The sequence below is a fragment of the Poecilia reticulata genome, linkage group LG20, assembly GCF_000633615.1.
Source record: "Poecilia reticulata strain Guanapo linkage group LG20, Guppy_female_1.0+MT, whole genome shotgun sequence".
NCBI lineage: Eukaryota > Metazoa > Chordata > Actinopteri > Cyprinodontiformes > Poeciliidae > Poecilia > Poecilia reticulata.
The window spans coordinates 22,698,603-22,725,460 of record NC_024350.1 but is presented as its reverse complement, the minus strand read 5'-3'; the positions used below and the strand labels follow the sequence as shown (position 1 = coordinate 22,725,460).

At 39.2% G+C, this 26,858-nt stretch overlaps 1 protein-coding gene across 2 annotated transcripts; it reads right to left on the bottom strand.

Moving 5' to 3' along the window:
• Nucleotides 1–400: 400 nt before the first annotated feature.
• On the bottom strand, nt 401–23,335 carry LOC103456867 (tyrosine-protein kinase yes). 2 transcript variants are annotated; one of them, XM_008396692.2, is made up of 12 exons: nt 22,759–23,335; nt 14,130–14,436; nt 11,582–11,681; nt 10,497–10,595; nt 10,218–10,321; nt 8,958–9,107; nt 8,511–8,666; nt 6,959–7,138; nt 5,148–5,224; nt 4,766–4,919; nt 3,346–3,477; nt 401–2,393 (listed from the first exon to the last, which is right to left on the bottom strand). In XM_008396692.2, exons 2-12 carry the CDS (start codon nt 14,425–14,427, stop codon nt 2,185–2,187), a joined length of 1,659 nt encoding a protein of 552 aa, XP_008394914.1. In that variant the 5' UTR covers nt 14,428–14,436; nt 22,759–23,335; the 3' UTR covers nt 401–2,184. The 2 variants fall into 2 exon arrangements, with proteins under 2 accessions (XP_008394914.1, XP_008394915.1); XM_008396693.2 differs by lacking the exon at nt 22,759–23,335 and adding an exon at nt 18,457–18,554.
• Nucleotides 23,336–26,858: the final 3,523 nt, after the last annotated feature.

Genomic DNA, 26,858 nt, shown 5'->3' with positions numbered 1-26,858 from the left:
TAGTGTTTGCAGAGTCCTTTTGGTTACATAGACGGGCGAGTCCAAAGGTTTCTCAGCAGTCACAGTTTAGTGGATAAAAGGCTTTGCTTTCTTCAAGACAAAGGTCAGCAAAGGACTTCTTCAAACTTGGCTGGAAGCAACGTTTCATGTCATCATGACTTGACAGAAAGCCTCAGTCCATAGGTTTCTTCAGCAGCTCTTCACTGTAAAAACCCAACCGGTGAGACAATATATAGAGCGGTTATAGAGAAGGACTGTGATAATCAGGACACAAATTACTGCTTGGTTGAGTGGCGAGCAAATAGAAAGTCTCCAAATGACATTATTAGACACTGTGTAATGTAAGAAAATATAACAAAATATGAAAATGGAGCACAGAAAACACACAAAGGACGTGAGATTCAGTTGTGTAAGATTTCCTTTAAGTTTTATCACCCCAAAATGAATAAGAATGCATGAGACTAACCCCCTGAGAACTACTGACAAAATATATTAACCTTGTTTCTGAAATTGCTAATATAACAAATGGTACATTTACAAAATCTATGCTTTTCAAAACTTGGTCACAATGATTTTGGGCTTTTACTGTGATAATAAAAGTGATGATAAACAGTTTTTTGGCAACACATCTGTTCCTTCATACAGAAACATTGCTATGAAAATACAACCTAACCTTCAAACGGGCTACTTTCGAACACCAATTCGATGACGCAGTAACACGGCTAAAGAACAAACAGTAGATACATTTAGTAATACTTTAATTACAATTATATTTATCAACGCGCTCATGGAGTGGAAAAAAAAAGCTGAAACGGCAAACTTGATCAGAGTTCATCATTGTTGCTGTAAATCACACTCGGGAAAACGAAACAATTATTGCTTGTTCAGGGTTTTGGGTTCACAGATTTCTAGTGTGATGTAACAGTTGACCGCAGCAATTGTATTACAAGTTGCAACGTCTGCAAAGCTGTTTCTAGGCTGTTCACATTATTTCGTCAAGCCTGCACATCTGGGTTTTCCTTATCACTCAAAAAGTGTTTCACTCTTTAAAAAGACCTTCACTGTGTAACAGCGGTGGGCAGAGAGCAGCTGAAACACAATCCATTAGATTTTATTATGTTCAAAGCAAGATGCTAAGTTGACGGGGCGGGAGGACATTTGTCTGCATGTTATTTCTACACATTATAAGCCAAATTATCAAAGAGTAATATCAAAACACAAAACAAACTTAGCCTACCGTTTCTGAAAACTGCTCTGAAGTTTATTGAAGACTATAGCAAAGAAGTAGTTGAGTCACAGAAACATACGGTTGTCCTACAGAAAATAGAGTTGGGACTAAATATCGGTTGCTGTCAAAACAAAACGCACGCTGCATCATGAGAAACGCCACAGTTAAGTGGAGCACAATCGAAAGTGGACCCTGTAATACTGACTAAATGCAGCGAGTTACTTTAAATCGGATGAGCATTTTGGGTGTATAAATGGTTTTGACGTTGAGGTATAACAGCCTGGGTGAAAAGCAAATCATAAATGACTCGTGTCAGGATCGGGGACTAAATATTTGGGTTCAAAGATCGCTTCTACAAAGACTGGACACTACAGCGTTACCTCTGGACAGTTTCTGTCTGTACCACATACTGAACCGGCTACTGCACTTTGCCCCTTCTCTTCCCTATAAGTGTAGGGAATACCGACTAGACCAAAAAAAAAAAAAAATCTGTGCTCTTTTTTTTTTCTTATCTAGAAATGAAATAACATTCCATACTTTCATAGTTGCTGTGAAATGAGAAAATCAGGGAGAATATGTTCAAATAAAAGGAGGCAAATTGCCTTAGTAAACCATAGAGATGTGAAAAATGATTACAAATTTCATTGTGGATGTTCAATCACAGCTTATTTCACAGAAACATAACACTGTGTGATGTCTGGTATTTAAATGTGAATGTGTTTGCTCATAACTGCAATCATACATATTAATAAAATCTTAAGTTGAGGTAAAAAAAAAAAAATTCCCTCCAATCATTGTTGTTGTGCCAGATGTGAGAAGATAAAAAAAAAAATCACGTAAAAACAAAAATCTGAACAGACAATGGAAGAACAAAAAAAACTAAATTAAAAACAATGGACACAAATTAAGTAGAGTTGTATGCAACAGTCTTTAGCAAAGCCTCTTCCTCCTTATGGCTATAGGTTTTCTCCAGGCTGATACTGAGGCTCTGTGGAGGTGAAGTAGTCCTCCAAGTAGGACTGCAGGTACTCGAAGGTGGGCCTCTCATCTGGCTCCTTCTTCCAGCAGAGCATCATCATCTCATGTAGGGTCTCAGGGCAACCTGGTGGGCAGGGCATGCGGTAACCCCGCTCCACCTGCTCCAGCACCTCCCGGTTCACCATACCTAAAAGGAGCAGCATTAGGATCGCAGATTGCACCGAGAGCTGGACATCCAGGACAAGACGTTTATTCACTACCATTAATAATTACAAACCTGGACGGAAAGACTAATCTGGACAGTCTGAATGTACTTGATTCTGATTTAATTTCTTTTTGTGTATCTTTTATTCAAAATACACAAATTAATGTCTGGAATTAATTATTATATTAATTCTAGACATTCCTGAGAGGTTTTAGAATATTTTAGCATATCTTACTGCGGATGTTCTTACACTGGTCAGTCTTTAAAGTATGGGACATTAATGATGGACAGACGGATGGACGGACAAAATCCAGACTGAATATACTTGTCAAATTCTTAATCTTGCAAATTTTTGCTAAAAAAGTTACACTCCTGGTTTGAATTATAATAATTTGCATGTTTTTAAAAAAATGTTCCTGAAGCTCCTTCTGCAAATTTTACTTTTTGCAACAACGCAAAATTTTCTTTGCTCTGTAAAGCTTGAAACTTGATACATGACAGAGACATTTCTAAATAAAACGCGTAGTTTAAACATCTACTCTGTGTGTCTGAACTAATCTCTTAAAAGACGCCACATTAGACACTTGCGAGGTGATCTGCGACGGTACTGCAGGAAATCGAGATGCAGAGTGAGTCCGGCAGATGGCCATTAATAACTGAGCTGTTTGGTCCCCTGATCGCCTCCCACCAGATGGCCTCATCTAATCTCAAATCTGACCATGTGTGTGAGAATGTGTGTCAGTACCCCCCCACCCACCCTCCAGTCCCCCTGCAGAGCCATTAACAACCACCTTACACAAAGTATGAGACGCTTCACTTTGTCCTCTGACATTAACAACAGCAGCATGACAACACCTGACAGACTGGAGTCAATCTGCTGCAGCCATAAATCAGAAAGAGACTTGTGTGTATGATGGAGGAGTGTGTCGCTCACCTGGATAGGGCACCCTGCCTTTGGTAACTAGCTCGGTGAGGAGGATCCCGAAGGACCAGACGTCTGACTTGATGGTGAAGCGACCGTACAGAGCGGCTTCGGGGGCCGTCCACTTGATTGGGAATTTGGCTCCTGTGATGGTTATGAAGAGGTGTAAGATCAGAGGCTGTGTCCTCAAAAAAAATGTATTGCATAACTGAAAGTAGTTCTAATTACAAACACAGGATTAATGTATTTAATTAATAATATAAACCAGAACAAAGTAGGAAGAAAATGTGAAATAGACGAAGAATATCTGTTTTATAAATGTCATAAAGCCATTATTAATAAGGCTGTGCATTTATATTCACTCCCCTGAGTTAATAGTTGAGGTATGTCTTTGCCAGTTTTGCACATCAAGACATGGAACGTTTTGCTCCATTGTTCTTTGCAGACTTTCTCAAGATCAGTTAATTGCATGAAGAGCATCTCTGAGCAGTCAAATACTCTCCATCAGATTTAGGTCAGTTTCCCCCATTAGGGTCACAAGCCAAAACGTGTTGGTTTGCAAATAAAGTTGTTTTATAGTACCTCGAGAGTTCCTGGAGTCTTCGCCTCACCAGATCTTTGATCTTCACTTTCCTCATCAGGAGTCAGTAAAGTTGTGCCAGAAACGTTTGGATCTCTGAGTTGAAGTTTCTGGCCATGTCTTGGCTTGTGTGCAGTTGCTCCATCCTTTTTCCATTTCCAGATAACTGGCTGAACATATCACCGTGAGGGGCTTAATAACCTGTCCTCACTTTAAACTGACCTGTCTGCTCCGTTAGTTGGTTTTCATGACGCTGCTTCTTCAGTAATGTTCTTTGACAAACTGCTGGGGCTTTTTCCACGAAAATCCGGGCTTATAAAGTAAAATTACACACAGCTGGACTATGTTTATAACTTAGATGACTTCTGATGGCTAATTGGTTGTACTGGACTTTATATCAGGGTCTCGGATTAAGAAAAGGGGCTGAATACAAATACACAACAGTCATTTTAAGATTTTCATTTGTAAAATGTGTCTTAAAACCTTCATTTTGCTACTCTAACCTACTTTGTGTTGGTCTATCACATAAATGAAAACACACTGAGGCCACGATGCAACACGACAAAATGTGAAAAAGATTAACAGTGCAGCACTGCACAAAATTTGATATGGTGATCTGACAATGAACAAGACAAAAACATGTAGAGAAGGAAATGTGTTCTAACCGGTGACAGAAATACTTCACTTCGCAGTGTGTGAAAAGTGCAACTAATCAGAGCAAATAGCAGCGTCTGGTTTCCACTATTAGCCTAATTCACCATGATGGGAGACCACATATAGCTCTCCTGTATTTTCCATTCCTTCTCCACATACACACACACACAAGGTGTTTCTCTGTGTGAATGTACCAACCTTGCCTGGCTGTGTACTCGTTGTCTTCTATCAGCCTGGCCAGACCGAAGTCGGCAATCTTACACACCAAGTTCTCGCCCACGAGTATGTTCGCGGCACGCAGATCTCTGTGAATGTAGTTCATCCGCTCGATGAAAGCCATCCCGTCTGCAATCTAAAAATAAAAAAATATCCGCGTGAGTCATTTCAGCTCCAAACAATGTCGGACATAAAACACACAAAGCAAAGGCAAAAAAAAAAAAAAAAGGGAAACCAGACAGGCTTGCCTGTCGTAACGGTTCTTTTTATAAACGATTCTTTTTTATAAACATCTTAAAATAAAGCTCTGAAATCGGTGCTGCACAAACTGAGGCAAAGGGGAAACTGTGGGCGTTTGTCTCACCTTTGCGGCCATGTCCACCAGCGTGATGAGCGTCAGGAATTTGCCGTCACCTTCTTTGACGAAGTCAAGCAAGCTTCCTGGAAAAGCAGAACAGAGTACAAGCTGTAAAAAGGAAGGTTGTTGATGTGACTGTGTGAAACAATCCACATGCTACAGCAGAGATATCACTTTTGTCAGCACTGTTCTGTATCACACAAGCCCATTATCCAGTTAATTCTTAGAGAAAGAAACAGGAGGCGTAAGAAACAGTCTGTCGCAGGGCAACACAGAGAGACCCACAGGACAAACAACCATGCACACACACACTCACACCTAGGGGCAATTTGGAGAGGCCAATTAACCTAACAGTCATGTTTTTGGACTGTGGGAGAAAACCGGAGTACCCGGAGAAAACCCACGCATGCACAGGGAGAACATGCAAACTCCATGCAGAAAGACCCGGGATGGGAATCAAACCCAGAACCTTCTTGCTGCAAGGGAACAGCTCTACCAACTGCGCCACTGTGCAGCCATTTTTTGTTATTGGAAAACATTTTTTTTTTATTTTAAAAGTGGAGTATTTGCGCTACAAAGCGCAAAATATGATCTTATTTTAGAGCGCGTGTGTTTGTGAAGTGTCATTCGGTAAATAAGGAAACTTTTAATGCAAAGTTGCTCTAAAGGTTGCATTGAAAGTTCTTTAGAAATGTCAATAAAAGTTGTTAGACACTCCAAGTCTTATGGCATTATCAGGAAAAAAATAGTTTATCCATGTCTTGCAGAAAAAGAGAAAGCAGCTGTTTCTTGTTTCCCTTTTGGTGGTTAAATCCAGCTTCAGGTAGTCCAATTTGCTTTCAAGGGATCGGACATAAGCAACCAAGAATATTTTTCATACAGAAATGACTTTAGTAAGAAGATAGAGCTTTTGAAAAATTCTATAACTGAGTTTCTGTAAGTATTTCAACATTTCAAGCTTAAAGTTGCATTTAGATTCCTCAAATAATTATTTTTCAATTTTTCTATTGGGAAATTTTTATCTTTCCTTGTATTTCATCAGCTTTTCAGTTTGTCCGTAGTTGAATTTAAGATTGGAGGCTTTCTGTTTTTTTTTTTTTGTCTTTGTGGTTCAAACCGTACAAGACTACACACGGTCTGGTGTAATATGAATGAAGTATAATCATTTATTTTTACAACGTCTCTCCCTGTTTTTGATTAGAAGGCATTATAATCCAGTAATAAATCATTAGCCAGCTCTCCAAGCATTGCTTCTAACCCTACTCACAATAATTAGCTACACTGGCGACTCCTTTCTTCTTGCTGTCTTCACCAGATTTCAAATCAATAATTTTATTCCCGTTCCAACCACCATATACAAGAAGATTCTGGAAAATACTCTTTAGGTCCAAATGACAAGCTGTGTTGGAAAAACTATCTGTAGCCCATATATGCATTCCAGTAAGTAAAAAAAAAATTTTGCCATTCAAAGTTTAACACCCAATAAATATTTAGTCATGAATTACTTATCAGACATTCTGAAGCTTTCTGGATATTAATTCCAACAATTATGCTGATTTAACTCAAATTATTTGAGAACTCAAATAAAAGGAAGCATGTTACACTGTTGTAGAGATACAAGTCTGGCAAAGACTTCTGGGAAAATATTTAAAGTAGGTGGAAGTTCAAATCTTAAATTAATACAACTCATGCTGTAAAGATTGGTTTTATGATGCGTCTCTTTAAAAACAGAACTCAGTAGGATTGCATGAAAATAAAGACGGGTTGTGCTTTTTTTTCTCAGGGGGGGAAAAACACCCAATGTTTGTTTCGGTTACCTTTGGACATGTACTCTGTGACGATATAGATGGGCTCCTCAGACACAACAGCATAAAGAGGCACTAGTTTGTCATGTCTGAGTTTCTTCATGATCTGAGCTTCCTGCAGGAAGGCCTCGGGCGACATGGTGCCCGGCTTCAGCGTCTTTATGGCCACTTTGGTGGTGCCGTTCCACGTGCCTGCGGAGACAAAGACAGGAAGCAAAGTGATGGAAGTCACGGGGGGAATCAGTGTGAATAATCGGCTGGGAGTAAGGCCGTATCATTAATTAGGTCTTGTAATTGCTCAGACGTGTGCTGTCATGCAGCTATGAGCAGATTCAACCTCAGTTAACAAAGTGGCAGAATAAATGGCGTGCAAAAGTCTCGGTTCATCCCTTATTTATTTTTTTCCACCTCCTCCAAGCAACCACACTGTTTTGTTATCACATCTGCATTCTTCAAATCTTTCTGAAGCTTGTTTTTTTTGTTGTTTTTTTTTTTTTTACCAATTTTCTTGTCAAAGATGAATCTAATTTTAGAAGAATCATTTAACCTTTTCACCAGAACTGACCATCTAGCGGACATCTTTTGTGGAAATGATTTATTTCATTCCTCAACTTAATGTCATCAAATGTTTTTCTCTCTCTCTCCATTTTCTCGCAATTATCAGTCTTGAGTCTGAGGGAAATATTTGAAGGCAGCAGATCGGGGTATTCTCAAATGTAAAACAAGCAACCAAAGAAAAACTTCAATCCTAACAACCTAGGCAAGGCCATGAAAACATTATCTGTCAGGTTTCAAGAACGCCCATGAAATAAAAGCTTATTTCAACAAAATTTTAAAGTCACGACGAAGGCCTTTTCAACAACCTTGGTCAGAGTGTGAAGTGTGTACCGTACTCTTGCAATGGAAACGTCTGGAACGCTGCATCTCTTTCATTGCTTTTTCAGGTCGCTCATTTCTCGCCTTTCAGAGAAATATGTTGAAAATTGGACCGTTTTTTTTTTGGTCCATATGTCTGGTCTAAACAAACAAGCTCAGTAAACCAGTCTGATCAACTCTTCAGAAACAATTTATGCACAAATGGATGTATTTGTCCAGATATGTTTTCAACTTTTAACCCTATTTTAAAAAAAGTCTGACGGAAGAAAACATCTTTTATGCTGAGGCTTGCTGATTGTGTGTCACCCCCCACCCCCAAGAAACTGTGTTAAATGTTTGATTGATGTTAATGACTGTACAGAAAATTTGTAAAAGCAGTCAAAGGTAAAGCAATAGAAGTATAAAAAAAAACTGTACGACTAATAATCAGGGTCAATTTAAAATGAGCAAAAAGTCGGCATCCTTGGATTCCACGCGTAAATACAACAGGGTGGTTTAAAAGTTTTGCACAGTTCTGTGGCATCAGCTATTAACATGTGGCGATAAAGAGGACACAACAAACAAAGGAAGCAACTGCAGGAAGTGGATAACTCCCCAGTTTTGACACCAACGGAAAGACACTACAGACACAGAGTCTCCTTATTATCTGCATCCACTTCTAGTAAACATGTACAAGCTTTGTTCTCACCCATCCACACTTCTCCGAAGCATCCCTGGCCCAGTTTGACCTCCAGCTGCAGCGACTCCCTCGGGATCTCCCAGGCATCTTTAGCGAGCCCCTGAGTCTGAGGCTTGACCGTGGGGCAGACCGTGGTCAGCTTGTGGCAGAGTCCGTCTGCGTGCTCTGCGACACGGAGACACAAAAGGCTGCTACAAGGATGCTCCGCTTTCACAAAGCTTTTTAAAATCACAGGCAGGACCTCTCTGGGGTCACAGTGAAATCTTGTGGAATCACAGAGACTTAACCGGAGGCATCCCCAGGCTGAAGACGTGGCCAAATCTGACGGTATAACGTCAACTATTATTAAAATTAAAGAGCGTTCATCTCCCTTGGCAACACAGCGAGGTGTGTGGCACAGAGCAATTTTCAAGACAATTCTCCAAGGTCTGACTGCAGGGGAGGACAGGACCGTACCTGTGTAGTGTTTGACGAGCTTTGGCAGCGTGTCAAACTGGGCTCGCGTGGTGATGTAGTAGCCCCCGTTATCCAGCTTGCGGATCTTGTAGTGCTTCACATTGTCTCCTTTGGCTTCATCCCAGTCGCGTATGGACAGAGAATAAGCACCTGAGGCGCGACAAAGAAAGGTCCAAAGACCAGTTTGAAAAGTTATGAACTGGGCTGGGACGGGTGGTTTTCTGGGAATCTGTTCACAAGTGGAGAATGAATCAGTGGGTATGTGCCAAAGATTCCTGAAAGACAATTTCTCAAAAAAATTATTTCTAACCTTCCCAACTTACTTTAAGTTTGAATTTTCCTCTTCTGCACCAGAGTCCACTGCCTTTCTTACAAGATCACCTAGCTTTAACACCTTCTTAACAAATACAGTTAGCTGCAACATAGCTTACTGTTGCAGGTTTCAGCAAACTATTGTGACATCCCTGCTGTTAAGCTAAACTTGTTGAAAGTTGCACTTTTTCTTTCTTTTGTCACACATACATGTTTCAGATGATCCAAAACAAAAGACTCTTTTGAAAGTGATGATTTAATTTTGTATGAAAACAAAAATCAATCCAAATAATCCAGGATCTATGTAAAAAAGTAACTCCCTCTAAACACAATAACTGGTTTTGCCATCAATTGAATTCATGTGGAGCAATTTTGATCCAGAATTGTTTTATTCAGCCATGTTGGAGGACTCTAAGAATGAATGGACTGTTTTAGGTCATGGTACAGAGTCCCAAACTGTTATAAGACGCATGAGCTTGATGTCACAAACTTTTTTTTTTCCCATGATTTTCCGGTAGAAAGCAGAATTCATTGTCCCTTCAATTGCAGCAGGTTATGCAAGTTCTGATGCATCAAAGCCTCCCCAGATCATCTCACCACCTCCATTATGTTTCGCTTTAAATGTGAATTTCTTTTTCTGAAATGATGTGTTGGTTTAATACCAAAACACATCTTTCAAGCAGTTTATTTTTATCACCATCAGTTTACAAAAAGCAGAAATTGAAATTAACTGTTGAACTGCATGACAAACTGACTACAACTGTTGCCATGCTGGTCATCCAAACAAGCTCATCGTGAGAGCTAAAAGAAGCCTCCAAAAGCCTTAAAATGTCACCGAGAGGCTTGCGGCAGACTTTTGCTCATGTTGAAATTAAAGTGGATACCAGTAAAACCAGAAAGAAACGCAGACACTGAATGAAAAATGTTCAAAAAGAAGGAAAGTCTGACCTTTAGTTGTTTCACTCTCCCTCACCAGGAAAGTCCCTCGATTATTCCCGGGATTGAGGAGCAGCCTCTCGGCGTCTTTGCGTCCCATTTTGCCAAAGTACCACCTGTGAAACACAAACAGCATATGAGCAGAGAACCCAGCAGATTCTGGCTCACAGAAAAGGGTGTGAAGTTAATAATGTTGGACAACACCGAGACATCCACACTCATGCTACAGCCTCTACTCTCTGACCCACACTCTGCAGACAGAGGCTAGGAGAGGCAACAAGCCAATCTTACTCTTCAGCCTGAATGGAGTCGGCGGGGGCCACATAATTGCTGGGGATGTAGCCCTTCTTCCCGGTGTTAATGGAGCGAGCCTCCCACCAGTCTCCTTCGCTGTAGGAGAACAATGACACGGGAGAGAGCACATAGACGGTTTGTTCATTCAGCTGTCAACTGTCAGGACTGAGGCTTATACGTATATGTGGCAGACTGACTCAGAGCAGCAATGAAACACTGGTAATGGTACTTAATCATTTTCTGTCCAACTCTATAATGAAAGAGGTTCTGCAAAGAATCTGCGACATGAACTTTGGTTATGAAAAGACGTTGAAGAAAATGAAATAAATCTGCTTCTCATTGAAAGTGTGCAGCCGCAAGCTACTTTTGCTGTTGGAGGTTTACATACATTGTTATAATGTATACAGCATACAATGTCAAGTTTGAATTTGTTGTATGTATACAGACACTCCTACAAATATTTGATTAAGGTCCCTTTAAGGCCTGGTTTACTTATACCAATTGTTTTCTGCAGACATCAAAAAGTGGTGATTTATGACCTGTGTGTTTTAATACCACAGATTCGGCCTCTAAGAATAATCCAAAAAATCTTAGATGGTTTTAAAAATGTTATTTCAGAATCTTGATGACAGACGACATTTTTTTTTATTCATTACAAATTCAGTTTTGATGTGTTTAAGATGATTATTTAACTAAAACACTTACATATCTTCAAGTTTCAACTGAATAGCTGTTGATTTGAGGTCAGCAATGTCCTTTCACCCGAGTGTCATATTTTGGGTCAAATAGTGAAAAATCAAATTTGGGCAAAAATCCACATTAAATTCAAACTTCTGCACCAAAAAATAGTTTATAAACTACCCCACGTGAGTTAGTTGTTTAATCAATCCTTTGTGGAAAAAAGAATAATTCAAATACGTTGTTGAAGTCTTAAAATCATAATAAACATAAACACTTCATTGCCGACGATGAGTGTATGTACGGTAGACTTCTGACCACTACTGCAAGTCATTCATGAACACGAAACAGAGCCAGATCCTCCATGGAAACAGTTATTGAAGAGAAACTGAGGAGATTCTTACGTATTGTTGATGATCTGAAAGCGATCCCCCTTTTTAAATGTAAGATCATCTGACGTTCTGGCTTCGTAGTCGTACAAGGCAACAAAGAATGTGACGCCACCTGAAAATATGAAAACAAAACCCACAGTTGAAGACCAAAGGTCGCGTAGAAAACATTACAAAATATGCCAGTCTAAGACAGCTGAGACAGATACAGGCACATTTGGCTAAAGTGCCAGTATTTGCCTTTTTGTGTAATTTCACTGTGCAGGTACCAGGTCTACATCCACAGAGACACATAAAGACAGTTACAAAGTTGGCCTTCTATCGCTTAAAGATTGTTTCCAGGAGAAAAAAAACGGCAAGATCTCAAGAAACTCTAGGGGGAAATTAAGTTCATTTTTATTCAGTGTATGTAAACATCAGGCATCAGCTATAAAGATGACAGATGAAATCTGACAATACCATTGTTACATAGGTCAAAGAAAATTCTATATATAACCAACCTGTCGGCAGAAATACGACATTTCTTTGAGTCATAATTCAGATCAGGTTGGTGGCTTTGGTTTATTAGAACATGACCTCAAATGAACCACCTGTCATTATTGCATGGTATAAATCGGCTCGTTCTTTGCATCCCATGACAACATCTTGTAAATCAACATGCCTACTGTGCAGCAGCCTTCCCACGCGGAGGCCTTTCACGACAACAATGCTGTCAACAATAATCCTATTATCACCTGCAGAAAGCAAACAGCAACCCAGCGACGCGTCTAAGAGCAGATAATCCAACACCGGGGAGGATTACAACCGAAATCCCATCTAAACAGGAGGGTCTGATCATCAGTTCTTTTCTCTGTGGATCAAGGCTGACAGAAAGACTTGCATAAAAATGTATCAGCGTAAAATAACAATGACACAGAGGCAGGAGGTTTCGGTATGAAACAGGATTAGTGGATTGTAAACACCTCATTCAGTATTCTATCAAAAAAGTGCGTCAAAACATCATGAATAACCCAAAAAACAGTTAAATACATGTCTAAAAATCATATTTCTCTGGGTACTCTAGCCTTCGCCTCCCCGTCCAGAGACATGTTAGGTCAGTTCTCTAAATTGCTCTTAGGAACGGGTCTATTGATGCATCATTGTGTTTCCTGTGTGTCTCTGTGTTGTCCTGACCTTTCCAGTGTGTGGCCCATTTGCAGTGCTGCTTAAAAGTACAAATTTTCTTAAGTAGAACCAGAAAACAATGGAAAACACGTTCACAGTTTACTTTTTGCAATGTCTTCTCCATATTGCAAAAATGCTTAGTGACCCTATGTACTGCATGTTAGGCCAAATAATATAGTATTATCATTTAAATTATAAAAACTGTCACTTTTATTCAGATTTTCTGTTTCTTTGTAAATTATTATGATGTGTTTATGCATTAGGAGATAATATAAATATAAAAAACACAAAGCATTCAAAATGCAAATTCAAAATTTAAAAACTTTAATAACATTTTTTATATAAATCCAAATTTAGTAGTTATTTTTAAACTCTACGGCGTCTAGACAAACAGTTAATTATTCAGTTTCTTTGATCGACAGCTGCAGTAAACAAAATGTACATGCTAATTTAAACGACATCTCAGGTTGACAGGAAGGCTATTCCGAAGCTGACAGAGATGGGAACTAAGCACTGCCTTTTCCTCTTTAGTCTTGAAAGCACAGAGAAAGCAGGTCTCTAATAATGTAGGGAGTCTCTACCTAGGATTTGAAGACAAAAGCAAACGTCCAGTCCTGGCTACACTCTCTTGAAATCCTCTGAAAGGATCTTAAACCCTGACAAAAACAAACCTCAACCTTTGGGTCAAAAATTCTAGCGAGAAGCAACACTGTGGCTAACAGAAACGACGCCGTCTCCACTGTAAAACACGATGATGGCAGTAATTATGCGTCAGGGAAAGTCTGAGTTTTAATAAGGTGGCTGAAAATATGAATATTTTTAATTACTGGTCAGTTTTGGGCAACAAAACGTCAGGAACACAACTGTTCAGTATAGCTGTGAGTCAAAGCATACGTCCAAATCTACAAAACAAAGGCTCAAAAGGAAGAAAATTCATTTGGAATGAATTTTGTCCTCTATTAACTCCAAAATATAATCTGTGAGGTTACCTGGCAGGACGTGGACCAAATGTTCTCGCAATGAGACAGAGCTGGAGAACTTTTACAAAGTGGTGTCCATATGTGAGAAACTCCTACCAGAAACTCAAACTAAAGTCATTGAAACTCAATATTAGTTAAATATTGACTCAAGTAACCAGGTTGCTGCAGCATCTTTGGATGTTTTTGTCTTTAACTGACCAATCAATTTAGCTTTTTGGACTGGCTGTAAAGTGCACCGAACAGCTCAACAAAATGAATTCAGTTAAATGTCAGCGGCCGGCGGGCATTGGCAGCGTGATTTCAGGACGTTTAAAATCTGACGAGAAATATTTGAAAGCAAATACACTCAAAACGTAAACAGAAAAACTACTAGTGGCAATGTGACGACGTAAAGCTTTAAGAAAGAAAACTCCACTCACTAGAGACGGCACCAGAGAAGGAGTTGGACATGGGCCCAGAGAAGGAGGTCGACGCTCCACCAAAGGGAGTCATGGCAGAGGAGGAGCCTCCGAACGGAGTGAGGGCGTGGTTGAAATTCAGAGCTGCGGAGCTGGAGGAAGACGCGGGAGCCTGATTCTGCTGCGTCTGCGTCGGGTCTGGCCCGTAGTGGCCGACGTGAGGCACGGCGGCGGAGGCGTTGGGGTCAGACCGGGAGGAATTCTCGGTCTGATACTTCATGGTGGGACCTTTGTTTTCTTTGCTCTTCACGCAGCCCATCGTCTCAGCCTGTACGGACAGACAAATCAAAAAGAGATCCATTTAACGCAAACAGAGTCTGGAGAAGTGCACGGTGTGGCGTGAAAGGCTACAAAGGGAGGAGTCTGGATTAGGAATCGTGACATATGGCTTGCCAGCTCTGGTACAAATGTTATGAAATCAAAGTATAATGACCTGATATTTCCATGTTAATCATTTTGTTTCTGCTTCAACCACTAAGACTTTAAGCCCTGTTGTAACTGGGACATATGGTGAATTCTAAATCTGCTTTTGAACATAGCTATGAACAATGAGTCTCTGAATGTACTGAGGTAAAAACTAGAGAGATAACATGTAAGAGAGCCACTAGGTTTTATGATACCACACTACAGTAGTTTGGCAAAGTATGAATATCAAAGAATGGCTTGTTGAAAATTCAGACTATCATCTAACTATGGAATCTGTGCTGAGACTTGAAAATTGATGTTTATAGATACTTTCTATCAAATCTCTTTTTTTTCTCACAACTACTGAATATTATTCAGAACTATAACAAAGCAAATTGAGTGACTATCAGAACTCATCACAATCATTTTGGCAACTGACTGTAAAATCCAAAAAGTCAGATTATGGAGAATCCCTCTTTAATCAAACATTACTATTACAGATTGCCCATAATTGTCTGTTCACGTATATTCCATAGATTGTGACATATTTAGTACATTTTTCTGTGTTTATTATTGTTAGAAAGGTGCAGTCACATTGTTTATTGTTTTATGATGGTACACTGGTGAAGCAGTAGCTGCAAAGATATCAGGCTACTTTATTACTCAGTCAACATCATGCAACGATTAGTCAAAGAGGTGTAGCATTCTCTCATTCTGCAGCCGTGGCCTTGATGTTAGGAGAATGTATTATGTCTTATCTTAGAGGGAGGTGCATACAGTAATTGAGAGTTCACAGAGTTCTTCGGATTTACTGCCAAGTGATTCAACAAAATGGGCATTTTTCAAACATTTTAAAGCAGTTTGCACAGATAAAATGTTGCAGGTGCTTAAACTGCAGGCTGCAGCAACTGTTGCCTTAAGAAAACCAATTTTAGATGTAACAAGGCACTACAGAGGTTTCTAAATAACAGATTTCTTACAAAGGGTTTGAAGTTAGTGTGGCTATAAATCCAACGTCTGACTTTAGATGTTCAGCCAACATGCTGAGAATGTTGGCACGCAGAAGAGACGTACAGTTCCCGAGCCAGACGCTGCTCCAGCCTCAGGATGAAACAACTGTCACGGAAAGCAGAGGCAGGCTTCATCCTGTCCTCTACGGCAGGAGGTGGAGGGGTCTAAATTTCATTAGAAAAACTGATGAAAGTCTGCTGATTTTGCTCAGCGCTTACCTAGCCAAGCTGACCGGAAAACAGGAAGACTTTTCCATCCTTTCAACTAAACCACCACTATATTTATGTTATTTTATATCGACAATAAGCAAAAAAGCTTAATAAATATAATCTATTGATTTTTAAAAAAAAGTAAGGCCTACAAGGTGCAATGAGGCTGAAAACTGATTTATGTTTCATTTGTTATATTGCTTATGTTATAGCAGGTAAAGTCAACCCTTTGTTTGTAGCTATTTAAATAGAACAGCAATAGTGGTAGAAAAGCTGAACAATAATGAAAGTCCTCTTCTTCTGCCTAAACCACATTTGCAAAAACTCAATCATGTAAAATGGCACAGGAAAAGCAAATTTCTGCTTTTGTGACTTCTGGGGGTGGAATGTCTTAGACTTGCAGGGTCAAACACAGATCAAAAACACATATTGTACCTCTTAAGTCCCTGACAAAGATCGTTAAAGAAAATGCACAGCAATAATTGTTGAGATGTAGAACAGACTTTAAAATACTTTTGTAAGTTTACAAGTCATTGAATGGCTTAGCACCAAAACACATTAAAGATGTCGCCATTGTGTGAACCTACCAGACCACTCAGGTCTTTTGGTTCAAGCCTGTCCATTCCTGGAGTCAGAACCAAACGTGGAGAAGAGGCATTCAGTTTTTATGCTCCTCTAATCTAAAACAAACTTCCAGAAAACTGCAAAACAGCTAAAACACTGAGATCCTTTAAATCAAGGAGAAATATCCATTTGTTCAGAGCTGCCTTTGACCAATAACAGCTGGAACATCATCTGTTTTTCAACTTTCTATTGTCCTTCCTTACTCTATTTTCTTTATTTCGCTTGTTAACTGTTTTATTTTTCTACTTTATGTAAAGTACTCTGAATTATCCCGTTTCTGAAAATGTGCTGTAAAAAAATAAAACTGCCTTGCCTCTAAATCCCCGCTGATAAGTCCGGCGCAGCGAGTTCAAATAAAAATTCATCCGAGTGTTTGTGTAGGCACAAATAAAAAAAAAAACAATTTTGACCTTTCTGCTCGCGGAGCAGGAGAAACGGCAAAGCGAGACAGCAGGCCTGCCTGAATGAAAGGGGGGCAGCCAGGCACACACGGTGCCAGCTCTCCCAGCTGGAAGTACTAGGAGGATTACAAGGGTGAAGGATTTACTCAAAGAGGATAATAACAGAAAACAAAGTAAGAGTGACCACCAGGGTCCGTGGGGGTGTGTAGTCATTTTGGCCAAGCTCACCCTGCCTGTAATGTCACACAGAAGCCTGACTTTGCCCAGAGCTAAAGCCAGACAACTCGCTGTCAGTCGGATAAATCAGACAGCTGTTGCATAACGACGCCGTTTTCTTTTTCATATACAAATTCAACAACTGAAGAGTGCATCGTCCTAGATAGAAAATGTAAAAATTATAACGTGTCCTGGGACATTCAAGACATAATATTAATTAGTATTAGCTACTCTTTAAGATTTCAAACAAATAAATAAAACATAAAGAGGCAAATACTAGACCTGATGCTATTGCTGCTGCTACTACCACAAGTAGAAAGACTAATTTGGAAAAATTATGTAGTACAATAATAATAATAGCAACCTAAGTAACATTTTTTAAATAAAACTTTAGCAAAATATTGAATACTTACATAATAGTTAAACATCATTATTTAGAGTAATAAATATGCAAATATTTAAATTAAAATTTTAGGTTTACCCATACTATCAGGAACAAATTGATTAAAAAAAAAATCATCATCACAATTCATTAAATACAGGATAATAACAAATTATTTAATAAATTAATTAAATTGTGAGTACTGTTGCAGTACAACTTCTACAATACTGCTAAGCAACAAATAAATTAAAAACGGGAAATTAATGAATGATTGCAAAATAGATAAAAAATGAAAAAAATATCAGCAACATCATTACCATCAAATATGAACTATATGATCAATAACGATACCATTCTTTCCTCTGCAATTGTATATCCAAATTTAACGTAATGAATGAAATATTAGTTTAGTGCAGCAAAGTCATTAAAAACAGAGAAACAATCTGGAATCACATCTGTGTGTTTGTTCCTGTTTGCCAAGTTTACGCAACTACGTCTTATAGCACATCTAAAAGCTCAAGATGTCCCTTCGCTGCACATGAGGCAACTTCTGACCAGTACAGCCATGCAGACACTGGGAAACTATGATGTGCTGCTAATTATAGCAGCTTATTGTAATTGCGGACAACATCCCGCCCCCAGGATGACAGCATGACCTACAAACATAAGAAGACACTCAAAGTCTTCCCAGATGGAGCCAAACACAGCGACAGAGGAAGGAGAAGAGTTCAAACGAGGAAGCTGCATTGACAAGACGTAAGCATTTATACAAACTGGAGCTCTTTGTGCTGTCTCTTTTGCTTCAGAGGCTGAAAATCAAACATAAGTGAGCTTGACATTTAAATCAGCCTGAATCGAAGTTAAGCAATCAGGAACGGATTGTTTAAAACCTCTTCCTCCAGACATAGATCTCTTCTTATGCAGCCAAACTCTGCATAAATATAAACACGGCTGGGATAAGCACTTGGTCAATGCTGCCAGTGGTCTCTCCTTAATAATCCACAAAAACAGTCAAAAATGTGCAATAAAAGCAGCAGTACCTTTCCAGCTAGTGCTTATTTTCCTCCTCCTCCTCATTCCTCTGTCCAGTAAGAAGTGTGGCAGATTAGGCAATAATTTTGCTTAATACCTCTTCCAGCAAGGTCGGACTGCCTGAAGGAATAACAGGGATTTAGTCTGTTGCTCAAGGCCCTTAAAAAAAAAAAGGAAAAAAAAGAAAAGACTTGCTGAGATCTGCCTCTAACTGAAAGCATTTACATTCTTTTAAGGATGATTCTTTGTTGAGTAATGATTGTTATCATTGTCATATTTTCCAGGAAACAGAACAAACAAAAACTCTATGTATCTGCAGACATCCTGATTCAGCTCCAGAGGTCTGGAGAGGAAAAATCTTTCCACAAACATCCGACGTGCACAGAAGATGCTGCGTGTCCAAAAGGCTCTCTGACTCTTGACCCTCTGTCTTTGGTGCTTTCATTAGTCTCAGAGGCACGCTCTCATGCATCTCTGCGAGTTTGATTTACTAATATTGGCTCTCGTAATTCACACTCCAGTCAGTGTGCAGCGACAGCATTGGAGGGATTTCACAGAGGCTCTGGGATTGTGCACGCTTAACCAAAAACATACCACTTTGAACAGAGATCCGCGGCCAGCTGCGGCACAAAAAAAAATTATTCAATGTCTCGCTGAGCTTTAAAGCTAGGAAATCATTCTTTGCATATCCAAGACCTTCCTGTGGTTTCCTTCTTCCATTCCAACCACAGCGTGATCAGTCAAGGCAGGATTTACGAAATGCTGATAAGACAGGGAGAGGTTAGGTTTTTGTTTTGTTTTTTCTGGCAAAAACTCTTAGGATCACAACTTAAATAATTTTTTTTAAAGTTCACAGAAAGAGCAAGTTGGAGGTATGAGAGAAATCCTCACCTATAGTTATAACTGTGAATCCGGAAAGGATCTCAGTGGTCTAGGAATCGTCCACTTTATTACGAACACCTTGATGGTTCTGGGTTATTAACTCAAGACACAGTGTTGGACGCATTCCTCATAGAAAGTGTCCCCCACACCAGACACTATACCGCCACCATCACCACCAGAATCGTTTATAACAGGCAGGGAGATCCATAATTTCATATTTCATGCCTCCACCAAAAGCCATTTAGAGATATTAGACAAGTTCGCCATGGGTGAAACCTACACCTTCATCTCTACTGCTCAACCCAAAAATGTCATTTTGTTCCAGATGTGGCACCATTTATAGGAAAATGAACAGGTTTTTGACAAGAAATTGTTGACAAGCATTCATTTTCTTATTTTTGGGCAAGTTTATGTAGCTGGTAGAGTCAATTTTAGTTGGAAAAACTTAACTCCTGAAGGGACAATCGTATGTAAAAAAAAAAAAAAAAATCGACATTGGCGAGCTTTACATCATGTTATAATATTATTCCCTCATCAGAATCACACCTGGAATATTGCTTTTATTCTTTCATGATTAAATGCAACACTTATAAAAGGCACTTCCCCCACTCCACTCCTTCAAACTAGCAGCAGCAGCAATTAGCAAACCCCTGGTGGAACTGCACATCTGCAGACCTTATTATATGAACTATTTCTCAGTCCAGTGCTCTAATGAACATTTGTAAATGCCTGATAGAAGAGTGTTGTTGTGAGGACATGATGAGGGCAGGAATTTAAAGACACGTAGGCCTAATTTCAAGATGTTAAAGTTATGAATTGAGAAATCTTTTAAGTCATATATACAACCGAAAGTGACATTTTGATCGTACTAAAAAAATTATACTATGTGGCTGGAAAACAAATAATCCTGCCCCTTTAACAAAGCTTGCAGAGTTCCGCTGAAAATACAAATAAGCAGATGTAGCAATGATGCAAGCTCACTGTGGATTATTAATGGTCCGAGAGCCGATTCTAAAATAAAACAAGTCCCTCTGTTTTAAACAGATTCTTCTCCTCTGGGGTTTAGATCACAAGACATTTGGCTGGATGACAGCCCGGCAGCTGAGCTTAAAGGAAGCATGAGACCGGAGTTCCTCCATCCATCAGCCAGCGCTCCGACTGAAAGCGTGCCCAGCTGTGAGTACAGGCAGGAAGGCGGTCTGTGGAGCCTTGCTGAAGTTCAGATCTGCAGCAGATGCTGGCTGCCACTGAGCACCACATTAATTTTAATGCCCAACACACTACATCCAAGTAAGCCTTCAGAGCCTTTCAGAAAACCATCACCAGCTAGTTTATTTTGAGTCTTATAAGGGTTAGGGATTTCTGGTTTAAGATTGCCTTGCTATTTAGATCAGATTAGGACAGATTTAGGAGCAAAAGTACAATTCTGTGTTCTACTTTTGATAGTTATTTTGTATATTTTGTGTACACTTAAGTGAACTTTGTACTGTTTTAATTGTGTGCACCTTGTGATCATTGTTTTGCATACTGTACACCGGTGTGCCTCTTAGTCAGGTTTCCCTTTAAAAAGAGATTTTATATGAATGGATCTTTCTTTTTGTACTTAAGCTTGAAGGCCTAGTACAAATATATTCAACTGTATGTGGCTGCTGTAGTGGTCTTAATATGTCACATGCCTCCACAAAGTCAGATTTTTTTTCATGTTTAAAAATAATGTGTTTTTGCATTTTAACGCAAAACACGTTTCTTCTATTATGTACCTTATTTGAGTTAAATGTCCATGTTAACATTTCTTAAAGAGTGTAAGTGAACGTGGTTAAACGTATTTATGACATATTCACTTTCACCATTTTCTAATTTAATAATCACAAAATAGAGCATAGGTGTGAAGGGAAGGAAAAAGGGCACATGATATATTTTTGTTTACAATATCTGATAGGCAACACGTGAATTTGTATTCACATGGACTTTATTCACATGGACTGGATTTATATTAGACAACCTGAAAAGAGATAAAACTTAACATAAAAGTCTCAAATGCAAATGAAAGTGTCAACCTCAAAGAACCCATCTCGTGCTTTGGTCTCATGTTTTCTCAGCAGAAGATCTTACTGTAACTCTCATATGAACCACCGCCATAAAATTCGATCAAACAATACCTAAATGTTGCAATAATGATCCCATATTTACTTTACTTACTCATTTGCTACAGTAATCAGGTTCTCTGTCTGACTGATGAAGTGTCACTCACCTCACTCACACACATGCTTGGACCCAGCAAGAGTGTGTGTATGGACTCACAATGGATTTCTTACCACATAGATTGACAACACACAACTCCTGCAGGTCTAAACTGATTCTCAGACTGATATTAAGAAAAAGCATCCAACTTGAGCAACACATCTAGGACCCATGGGTTTCCCTTTTTATCCAGACTACATTACAGGGACTTTGGCCCTGCTTTCTGATATTACAACTAATAATTGAATTGACCATTTGGGAGCCCCCATAAGACTGTACACAGAGCATTGACCTTTCAGTTCTCAAACTGAAAGGTCAATGCTTTCATTGACATGGAAACGAAAAAAACAACAAAACAAAATAGGTGTGGTACCTATTCTGACCCAACGCCAGGGTGACAAACATCACCCTGTGTGTGTGATAAGACATAAAATGTTATTTCATTTGTCAGATTTAAACCCATTTTAGATACACTAACATACAGACTAGCGGCACTCCCAACTCTCTACCTTAAAAGGTTTGAAAGCAGCTGATTCAGGTAGAGCTGTGCAAAAAGCTGTTCAGGATGTGACATGTTACTGAATCATTTTAGTAAAACAGCTCTAATCTTAAGATATTCTGTGGACTTTGTGCTGATGACAGGCATAGAGAAACTCCAGCTGTTAAAAAAAAAAAGAATCTTGATGTTCCAGAGGGCTGAATCAGCATGACTCACGAGTGGGTTAAGAATTTAACAGTTTACCAAAAATGATAAGCTACTTTAGAAAACCCATTAAAATCAGCTGTTTAAATTCTAAATATTTGAGTCAAACGCATTGCAATACGGTAATAAAATGAGTTGGGAGTTTTCATTTACAGCTATACCCCATAATGATATGTCAACGTTTCTGTTTCTTGTAATAAAGCTATAATTATATGCAATTTTCCAGATTAAAATTTTTCCAGAGAATTTGTGTTTTTTTTTTGTTCCCAGTGGGATTAATTTCGTGCATTGCCTTTTGCTTTTCTTAAATATAACACATTGGTGAATAAAAACACAGTAGCATATAATCAGCTCAGTGTTGGCAGTGCTTGCAGTCCTTTGTTGATGACAGGTCACACAGCGGAGCAGCTGGCCCTTCTTGTTTTAATCATCCTGCTCTGACAAAGAAACAAATAATTACATTCCTTATTATTTTTGCCTTTACCTTCCCGGTCCTTCCAGTGTGATTTTTCTTCCTATTTTCACCACTTTCTCCTTGAATCAGTTCGGGACAAAGTAAATCCGAGTTATTCCAGCCGGGACCGATCCGCCTTCATCCTCACTTCATCCATCCAGTGGTTTGGTTTTGAAGTTAAATCAAGTGTTGCAGTCCTGAAGGCTGATGTTAGCGCTGCAAGAGGCTGTCATTTTCCTTCATGTGGCGAAATCGCTGAAAGGGAAAATCCTGCAGAGGCATGCCTGCTGATGGAAAACAAAGAGGAAGGAGGAAAAGTGGGATCCTGGAGTATCCCGGAGAGATGGAGCCTCCTCTCCACTTCCTACTACCAAACTTCCATCAACCCCCACACAACAACATGGCCGACCCAGCCTGCGGGACTGGAGCCACGCAGCTGGAGACGCAGACACGGAGCCGTCTGGTGCAGCTGGTCTGAGCGCAGCCGCGGCGTGAAATATTCACGTGAAAAACCTTACGCTGGGTAAAATAACAAAGAGCAGAAGGGAAATAGATAGGTGAAAACAAGCAGACCGGCCCGTGGAGAATTTTTAATCTCCCAAAAAAAAAAAAAGGAGTAGTCACTCGTACCGTTACCATTCACAAATGTAAATTTGTGGCGCCCTCTGCTGGTTTTATGCATCCATTGCGTGTCAAACAGTAATATTTACTGAGTGAATACTACGTAAAATAGCATTTCCGATATTTATGACCAAGCTTTGTAGTTCTTTTAACGCATGCAAAATACAATAGGTTCAATAAGTAGGTTTTTAGGTCTTTTATATTGAAATTCTTGGAAACAATTTTTGTACAGAGCTATAACAAAATATTTGCTAGTCTTCTGAGTAGGCTAGTGTTAGAGGAGGATCAAAATGTAGACAAGAGTTCTGGACGCTCATGGTAAAAAATCTTTAATAAGGAATATGAAAACGACTGACAAAAATCAGGAACAGGAAAGAGAGGAACTTAAGGACTGATGAAGAGAAGGAAGAGATAAATAAACCAGAAGAGCAGGTTAGTAGTGGCATCTGGGGAAGAAAGTTTGCTGAGAAAAATTAGGAGATGTGCAACAGCTGTACAGAAAGACAGGCTGAGGGAAAGGAGGAAAAAAAACTCAACAAATAGAAGAAGACCCTGAAACAAACATAAAAACTAACAGAAAGAAACATAAAACTCAGGAAACCCACCAAAGATGAGAATAATTGAACTAACACAAAGATAAAAGGTCTAAGTAAATAAGCAACAATGAAATGATCAAAACAGAAACATATCTGAAAACCAAATGTCCAACACCTAAGGACCATAACAAGACTTCAACCAAGTCAAAAGGTTGCTAATGATTCCTTGTTCTAGTGCTGTGGTAGAAATCCTCCGTTGATCTTTTACCAAAGAAAGATCACCCATCAGTCCTCAACAACCTTTTCCCATGACATCCCATTTCATGAAGGTCCTAAGGAGACTCTTTTTGACTCCCACTAGTCAAGTTTGATTCAGGCCTCTCCCTGTCTGCAGTGTCTGACCAGGTGATCAGGAGCAAAGGGGTGCCACCAAGAACTATACTCTCCCCAATCCTTTTTCACTATGCCTCATCCTTTGAGTAAAAGTCAGAGTCTTGCCATCTGCAGAAATACTTTGACAAGTCTGCAGATGCCGCTGTGTCAGTTATGTACAGGAAGCTGAGTACAGAGATATGGTGGTGGTGGAAACCATTATCTTATCTTGAATGTGAACAAAACATAGGAGATAGCTGTAGCTTTCAGGAGAAACGGGAATAGATCAAACGCTATTTCCATGACGGGAAATGAAGTGGAGGTAGCAGTAGAGTGTATGTTCCCTACACAGAGCGCTTATCTAGACAGAAAGCTGGACTAGCACTGCAACAGTGAAGCTGCTTACGAGTAGGGATGGGACAGATTGCAGTTCCTGAGGAAGTTTAGGTTGTTCAGTTTTTGCAAGAATGGACTGTAGATTTTCTGGAACTATGTCATGCAGAGAGTAATCTGAACCTCTGAAGCTGGTTGGGCAAAGAAGGATTCTGTGGAGCATCATGAAGCTTAGTGGTAGAGCAGGAGCACCATGCGGGGAAGCTACTGTCCTTAATGCAGCTGTTTGATTCCTAACCCTGGGAATTGTTGCATGTCTTTCCCTTCTCTCCATGCCCTTCCTCCTGTCTAGCTGCTGTTGAATACAGGCCACTAGTCCCGTGCAGTCTTTTTAAAAAGATGCTTCATAAAATGAAGCACATAACAGACAACTAAGCACCCTCTTCAAAAGGTAGCTATAGTAAAAGAGAGCGTTTTCAGTCAGAGATCTTTACAGACTTTGTAAGGATTTTTTTTAATGTATTTATTTAGGTTTCTGTGTTCTGTTGAGTCTCTGTGTTGTCACCGGCTACCCTTTGATTGTTTACACCTGTCCTTTGTTTCTCCTGATTGTCTCCCTGAGTGTTTAATCCCACCTGTGTTCCCTGCTCCTTGTCGGATCCTCATCTCACGTCTGTCTAGTGTCAGCTGTCAGTTATCACTTGATTTACTAGTTGCTACCAGACTCAGAGCTTTTGTCACTGCTCATCTGTGCTGCCTGGATTTTGTGAAATCGTTTCTTCATTAAAACCTTCATCGTTTGCACCTCATCCTGGGTCCAACTGCGTTTCTGCCTCACCACCACAAACCGCAAATCATGACAGATTTGCTGTAATGCAGAGATTACGGGAGACAATTCCTGCCCACAGCAAATTATTTTAACCTTCATTGTACTTGATAAAATCTGTTCACTCTCTTGTCTGCTTACATTAAATGATGACTTTTATCAGAAGTGTTTACCTACAGGACAATATACCAGGAGGTTTAGTGTGGTTTATGAGCTATTCCTGCCATTAATTTATCTATGATGGACCCAGTTTATTGACAAATCAAGTCAATTATCTTGCCACCGATGAATTCTTATGAGGTATGATCATTTTTAATTTAGAGTTTATATGAGAACTCTACCATGATTAACTTAAAGGAGATATTAAAGCTGAAATTGCAAATAAAAACAGCGCTCTGCCATCTTTGCACATGGGATAAGAAAGTGTGGAACAGCTGTATGACTAATGAAAAAAATATTAAAACGTGTTTCCATTTTTAAATTGTGTATTGTACAATGAAGACATCTGTCTCTTTGCAAATGTTGTGGACTCTTTATTGAAAAGATTGCAGGAACAACTTTTTAAATTTTTTGTTCTGAATCATATATCCAATAATAATGGCAAAGATGTTTGTATCAGTTTTGGTGCATTAGATAAGTGAGTATTTTCCCCCCAGTAAAAGACAAGGATAATAAGAAGATTACGGTTTAACCTCAATGTTCAGAAAACATCTAACACCAAAAATAATAAAAGTTACTTGGTCAGAATTCATTATCTAGCTTTTATTTGTCAAAAGCTAGATAATGCATTTGAACAAATGTGTTGTGGGGAAAAAAGCTGCAAAAATGTGTTTGAACTCATGTTTCTTTTTCTTCATGTTATACTGTGTCTTTTGTAAGTTGTCACAAAAGCACCATAACACCATTTAATCCTTTTGTCAGATTCTGTCAGAAGAACAAAATAAACAGTAGACAACAAGCAATAAACGGACAGTAGACTCAACAAGATCGAACTTTCTAACTTTTATTCCTTGAGTCAGTTTCTAATTGGCAAAAAAATAAATAAAATAAAAAATCACGTTAAAAAGTACACAGACTCTCCCAAACTAAACTTTACTTTTTATACTGTAACAGTGAGTCATGTTAATTTCCTGCAGATAAACACTAACCACAAATCTTCACATTAAATGTAATGATTTACAAGATAAGGGCTTCCTTTCTCGAAGTCACTTCCCCACAACGTGACAGAGGGTCCACAATGTGAGCAGTGCCACTTTGCCCACACACCTTTCAAATTTGATTACCAAAAAAAAAAAAAAAAAAAGCTTGTTCTGTAAGCACTTGAGCTAAGAGACAGCAACATCAATAAAATTCTTCAAACACAACGTACCAACGGCGGAGACAGCCGAGGCTATTAAAAGCAAACAGAGCTAAAATTAGAATGAGTCATATGTTCCTCTGCC